This window comes from Chrysochloris asiatica, unplaced genomic scaffold (genome assembly GCF_000296735.1).
Source record: "Chrysochloris asiatica unplaced genomic scaffold, ChrAsi1.0 scaffold00053, whole genome shotgun sequence".
In the NCBI taxonomy this organism is placed as follows: Eukaryota; Metazoa; Chordata; class Mammalia; order Afrosoricida; family Chrysochloridae; genus Chrysochloris; species Chrysochloris asiatica.
Genome location: NW_006408571.1, coordinates 10377313 through 10383869, shown reverse-complemented (window position 1 = coordinate 10383869; position 6557 = coordinate 10377313). Strand labels below are relative to the sequence as shown.

At 54.1% G+C, this 6557-nt stretch overlaps 1 protein-coding gene across 1 annotated transcript; it reads left to right on the top strand.

Moving 5' to 3' along the window:
• The first annotated feature begins 292 nt into the window (after positions 1–292).
• AQP3 (aquaporin 3 (Gill blood group)) lies at positions 293–6312 on the top strand. Its single transcript, XM_006863033.1, has 6 exons — positions 293–447; positions 4160–4286; positions 4637–4774; positions 5113–5231; positions 5542–5759; positions 5849–6312. The coding sequence occupies exons 1-6, from the start codon at positions 340–342 to the stop codon at positions 6015–6017; spliced, it is 879 nt and encodes a 292-aa protein (XP_006863095.1). The 5' UTR covers positions 293–339; the 3' UTR covers positions 6018–6312.
• Positions 6313–6557: the final 245 nt, after the last annotated feature.

Sequence of the window (6557 nt, the reverse complement as noted above, 5' to 3'; positions counted from 1 at the left end):
ATGAATGTCACAGCTCTCTTTGGCAGCTCCACCCTCACCAACCATGATCTTGTACACTGGTCAATACACCCGAAGTTCCTCTCAGCCCCCGTGGTGACACCCCTTCCTTCAGTGCCCTCCAGGACCACCTCAGCCCACAGCGCCTCCCACTCCCTGCCCCTCTTCTTTCTCCCAGGCAGGGTGAGGGGCTGGGCCGCCAGCTTTGCTGCCGCGTGGGGCGAGGCGGGCGTGGCCGCACTTCCCGCGCTCCTATAAAGGGCGCCACCCGTCTCTTGCGGCCACTGCTCGTTGTGCCCGCCGTCCTTCCCTCCCGACAGAGCTGCTGCCTAACCCCCTGCCATGGGTCGACAGAAGGAGCTGGTGTCCCGCTGCGGGGAGATGCTTCACATCCGTTACCGGCTGCTGCGCCAGGCGCTTGCTGAGTGCTTGGGGACCCTCATCCTCGTGGTGAGTGGAGGGAGCCCGGGAGTCATTCTCTCTCCAGCCCCACATTCCCTTATCCCGCGTTCTCCCCAAGGACTGTTTGCTTCTTCAAAACAGCCCTGGGTCCCGTTTTCCAGCTCGCATCGTCGCGCCCCCCAGGCTTGACTCTCTCCAGAGTGCTAACCCTCCAAGTCCTCCGTCTTCACATAGCTGTAACCCCATCTCTGACACTTCTGATTCTTAACCAGAATGACAGCTGTTACCCTGCTGCAACAACCCTAATCCCTTACTTTTCCACAAGGGGTCACCCTGCATCTGGGACCTCCAGCTCCTTTTCCTGCCTCAGTGTCTCCCCACTCCCCCCCACCCCACCCCCCAGGCTCCCGGGCTGCCAGTCCTGGGAAGCAGTAGGGCAGAATGGGCCCATGTTGGGTTATTAGGGGTCTGAGTGTCTGGCCACTAATGAATAATTAAGCCTTGGGAAGTCCAAAAGTTGCAGTGAAGTTAGGACAGTTTGTCACAGGTGGGGGCAGAGGGCAGAGGCCCGACAGACAGCAAACAACAAAACCGCAGAAAGGAGGCTCCTGAAGGTTCAGAGGCCCAAGTGAGCTGAGCTGGGACAGAGGACGTTGCTTACCTGTCAGGGCAGATGCTGCAGGTCCTGTATACCTTCCAATTACCCAGGCTCTCCGTGTTACTCCCTGGGTTCTCTGAGTCAACAAGCTTTCCCTACCTGGGCTACTTACTCTGAGCCCTAGCAACTCCCTGGCTAAGTCAGTTTCTCCTTGGGTTGTTCCTGGCTGCCTCTGTTTGCACTTCTTGGCTCTGGCAAACACACCAGTTATGGTCTCCATGTCTCAGTTATTCTCTGACTTTTAGTTACTCAGGTGGTTACATCTGTTTTCTTCTAGGTTACTTCTGGTTCCGTTTCTCCATTGCTCCAAATGGTTAGGTTACTTGGCTTTTTACCCAGCAATCTGGGGCAATATAGACCAGCCAGTGCCCTGAGGGTTAGGAAGCTGTGGTCTAGGAGTCTTCACAGTAATCAAATAGGGGTGGGGATTCTTCTTAGGTGCTGTGGAGTCAATAAAGTTAGAGCTATCCCATTCCACAGAGTAGAACTGTCCCATAGCATTTTCTAGTCTGTAATCTTTATAGATTTGATAAAGTGAAGGGTTGGAGAAAAAGAGGAAGACCCCCAACGAGATGGATAGGCACAATGGCAGCATCAATGGACTCAAACATAACAACAATTGTGAGGTTGGCCCAGGATCGGGCAGTGTTTTGATGGCACCTAACAACAACAACAACAGTCTTTATAGGGGCAGATTGCCAGGTCTTTCTTCCTACAGAGTTGCTGGATGGCTTCAAACTGCCAACCTTTTGGTTAGTAGCCAAGCTTAACCATTGCCCTACCAGGGCTCTGAGAGCTGGGGATAAGAGAATAAAATAAATTAACAGCCAACCAAAAGCCCCAAACCACTGAGATTAAGTTGATTCCAGCTCATTGTGATCCTTTAGGACAGAGAAGAACTGCACATAGGGTACCCAAGGTTATCAACCTTTACAGAAGCAGAGTACAACCTCTTTCTCCTATAGAATAGCTGGTGGATTCAAACCATCAACCTTTTAACGAATGTGCCAATAAGGCTCCAGGGCTGGGGGTGACTCACCCTAATGGAGGGGCAGTGGTGAGAAAAGCTGTGCCGGGAGAGGAGGGCTAAGACTCACCCTCTGGCTGTGGAAAGCAGGAAGGAGGGCAAGTCAGGTAGGTCACTTTGTTCACAGCCCCTCACAGGATCAGTGGCCTACAGTCCTCCCTCCTCTATGACAGAAAGGGAACTGGGAAAGGCTTTTCTCACCCTCCTGCCTCAGGTCTGTGTGCCCTACTGTCCACAGTATGGGTCATGGGTCTGTGGTTGTTTTAGAGCCACCGGGGCAGGGATGGCATAGTCCATATTCTAGATGGGAGTCCCCATGGTTTACCATGTCTCAGTTCCCCTCCCCCCACAAAAGAGCAATCCGTCCTCAGGCTGCACCCCAGGATTATTTGGCTTATCCCAGGCCACAAAAGGAGGGTGTCATGTTTGTGGAGCTGGTTTTCCGGCTCGGGTGGGCCTGAGGCATCAGGTGTCAGTGAAAAGCTCAAGGACTGCCTGAATAGGAGAGACCAGAGTGGGGGTGAGGGTCTGCCTGCAGACTTCTGTGGGTGGGGTCTCCCAGACTGCAGTGGCAGAATCAGGGCTGGCTTTGAGGTGAGAGAAGCCCCTTTCTCTGAGGTACCTAGTGGGAGAGGGTGGCCAGCCAAGAAGACTGGGGAGAGGAAGAGGAAAATCAGCCCCAAGGTAGTAGAACTGGCTCTGACAACTCCTCCCTCCAAGGCCTTCTGGGATAAAGCCAGGTCTGGGCCTCAGGCAGACAAGGAGTTGAGGTCAGGGCTTGCCAAGCCGGCAGGATGGCCCATACCCCATGTGTCTTGTCTGCCCCTTGCCAATACACCCACAGATCTCTGATCTTTGTTCTCACCTGCCCGCACACTTTTAGCCTCCTTTTTTGTCTCGGACACCCCCACTATCTCTTTTTGAGGGATGATAATCAAAATACTTAACAAGCCAGGACACTGACCCGTTGGGATGCACTAGGACCCTTAGCACTGAGGGAGGGTCTGGAAGCTATAGGGAGTTGAGAGAGGAGACCCAGGCCTGGGGCTGGAGCACTTTGGGGAGCATTCGGAGGCTTGGGGCAAGAGCTCATCACTAAATGGCAGTCATACAGTACCTTCTGTACTTGTAGAACATGAGGAGTATACCTTAGCTCCCTTTAAACCCCCTTGTCCTTGTCAGAAAGCTCAGAACCAGTCTCCTCACTGGACTCGGAGTAGTGTGAGGAGCTGAGTGGGCACCCTGGACTGCTGAGGGCAGAGAGGTCAGGATAGTAGAGAGAGGAGGCTCCCCTTGACAGGGGCAGATCAAGGGGGACCTGTTGTGAGGGTACAGAGAGAGGGACATTGTGAATACTGGGGACAGGGGCTGACATCCCAGATTCAGAGGAAGTCACTTCAACCTCTCTTCTGAGGCCACAGCAGCGGGAGGATTCAGGGTGCAAGCCTCTCCAGCTCTCTGGGCCAGGCCTGAAGGGCTGGGGAGAAGCTTCACTGCTGCTGGGATTTAAGCCCATCAAGGTTCCAAGCAGACTGTGGAACTCAGGTTTCTGGGTTCTAAGTGTCAGGCTCTGCTTCTAATCCATAAACCCACTGCCATCAGTTCCGATGTTACCCATAGGACAGAGTGGAACTTCTTCCTAGAGTTTCCAAGGCTGTAAATCTTTATGTAAGCAGACAGCCTAATCTTTCTCTTTGAAGATCAGCTGGTGGGTTTGAACCACTGACATTTGCTTAGCTGTCCAATGCTTAATCCATGGCATCACCAGGGTTCCTTTTTGGTCTATGTTGTTATTAAATGCCATCATGTCAGTTCTGACTCATAGTGACTCAGTATAGGATTTCCAAAGAGCAGCTGGTGAGTTTGAACCACCGACCTTGTGATTCAAACCATCCTTGCAGTCCAGTGCTTTATCTCACAGTGCCACCCGGGGACTCCTTTCAGTCCTTAGGGCACTGTGATATTAGAGTGACCACACTGGGGTACCATTGCAGCAGAAGGTATTTGGGTTGCAGTGAGAATTCTGGGTTTCTCTGGGCCTAACCCTTCTTGCCTTGCTCTGTTTCCTGTCACAGATGTTTGGCTGTGGCTCTGTGGCCCAGGTTGTGCTCAGCAGAGGCACCCATGGAGGTTTCCTTACCATCAACCTGGCCTTCGGCTTTGCTGTCACTCTGGGCATCCTCATTGCTGGTCAGGTTTCTGGTAAGACTTTCAACACCGTCCAAAGTCTCTGTCCCTTGACAGCAGTCTCATCAAGCATCCTACGAGGGAATGGGATGAGGGAGGCATTCCCAAGGGCTGTGGCCCAGCTTTGGGCCCTTGGGAGAGAAGGGTGGAGAAGGGAACATAGTTTAGAACTTGACCCATGGAACCTTCAGTTCTCACCTTGGAATCAGAAATGATCAGGGTTAGCCTATTATAGGCAAGGATCCAGTACAAGAGACCCTACTGGACACCCCTGCTCACTGGGGCCAGACAGGAGGATATCAGGGGCCCTGGATTCTCCACTATGGCAGTCTGTGGCTAATAGGTCCCGTCTACTCTGTACCCAGGGGCCCACTTAAACCCTGCTGTGACCTTTGCCATGTGCTTCCTGGCACGTGAGCCTTGGATCAAGCTGCCCATCTACACCCTGGCTCAGACGCTGGGAGCCTTCCTGGGTGCTGGGATCGTTTTTGGGCTGTATTATGGTAAGTCACCCCCACCCTCTTCCACGCCCCCCTCCTCTCTGGCTCCCAACCTGCTGGCACCAGGCCTTTCGCTGACATGGCCTGCCCAGGCCTTGGGCTCATGACTCACCCATTCACACACAGGCCCTAGGTGGGGGGCCCTGGGGAGAGAAACAAGTTGGGCAACAAGAGCTTGGGCCCTCCACCCCACCCACCCCACCCTCTCCAGCTTCAAAGTAATACAGCAGTGATTATACTCACTTCTGACCCCTGGGAGGGTGGGGGGAAGGGCAGGGATGAGAGGGGAGGCTGGGCTCAGGCCTCTGCCCTCACCTGCTCTGAGTCTAATCTTTCACCAGATGCCATCTGGGCCTTTGCCAGCAATGAGCTTATAGTCTCGGGCCCCAACGGCACAGCTGGTATCTTCGCCACCTATCCCTCTGGACACTTGGATATGGTCAATGGCTTCTTCGACCAGGTATGGGACTGGGGACATGTAAGGGGAACAGAGGGAGAAGCCCAAGCTCCCCAGGTTGTTCAGGGGCTGGCTAGGGGACAGGACTCCTCCTCTACAGTGGGGTTTCTCAATATGTGGGCATGTCTACATCACAATCATGCTGGCAGGTACTTGGGAATCTTGTATATTCAATACCCTCCCCAGGGGATCCTTGTACACTCAGGAATTCTTGTGGATTCAATGATGAGATTCAAGGAGCTAGAGGGGCCAGAGGAAGGATCCGATGGTGGATGGGAGCTGTTGCTCACCCCTGTGCTCTCCCACTCTCCAGTTCATTGGCACAGCCTCCCTCATTGTGTGTGTACTGGCCATTGTTGACCCTTACAACAACCCTGTCCCCCGTGGCCTGGAGGCCTTCACCGTGGGCCTGGTGGTACTGGTCATTGGCACCTCCATGGGCTTCAACTCTGGCTATGCTGTCAACCCTGCCCGAGACTTTGGCCCCCGCCTCTTCACCGCCATCGCTGGCTGGGGCTCTGAAGTCTTCACGTGAGTGTAGCCCCCACCCCAGCTTGCCCCAGCCTACCTCCCCTCTGCCCTGCGTTGCCTGCCCCTGAACACGTCTGTCTGTTCTCCAGGACCGGCAAGCACTGGTGGTGGGTACCCATTGTCTCCCCGCTCTTGGGCTCCATTGCCGGGGTCTTCGTGTATCAGCTGATGATTGGCTGCCACCTGGAACAGCCCCCACCTTCCACGGAGCAGGAGAATGTGAAACTGGCCCACATGAAGCACAAGGAGCAGATCTGAGTGGGCAGGGGCTGCCTCCACTCCCTCCTTCCTTGAGCACCCACTGACTTTGTAAGGGCCTCTCCTTAGACACCCCTCGTGACCTCCCTCCCAGGCTAAAAAGCTTCCTGCCTACCTACACCTCGATGGACAGAGCCCCCTTAAGGATTTTCCACTGGACCCTGCTCAAATGGGACCTCAGGCCACTGCCCTTAAGCTATGGTGGGACAGGGAGCAGGGCCAACACTTCCCTTTGTGTCACAAAGGGGGAAAATGGGCAGCAGATGTGTGTGTGCATGTGTGCATGTGTGTGTGTAAATGATTCTAGCTGTGTGGGAAGCCCACAGAGAGAGGAAGGGCGCTGTGCACATATTTGAGTAAGGAAAGTGCCAGGGATGTGCATGGTTCAGCGGCTCCCTGTGGAGGAGGGTCCTGATAGATATGTTTCAGAGTATGTGTGTCTGCCCTTTTTTTTGTAAGTGGGATTTCTATAGGCTTTTGAGGAGGTTGGGTTGGAGTAGGGGTGGGGCTGGAGGAAAGGAATCACAAACTGGGTTTGGA

Coding starts and splice junctions, on each gene's coding strand:
- AQP3 (XM_006863033.1), top strand. CDS start 340: ATGGGTCGACAGAAGGAGCTGGTGTCCCGCTGCGGGGAGATGCTTCAC. Junction 4,775..5,112: donor CGTTTTTGGGCTGTATTATG/GTAAGTCACCCC, acceptor ATCTTTCACCAG/ATGCCATCTGGGCCTTTGCC. Junction 5,232..5,541: donor TCAATGGCTTCTTCGACCAG/GTATGGGACTGG, acceptor CCCACTCTCCAG/TTCATTGGCACAGCCTCCCT.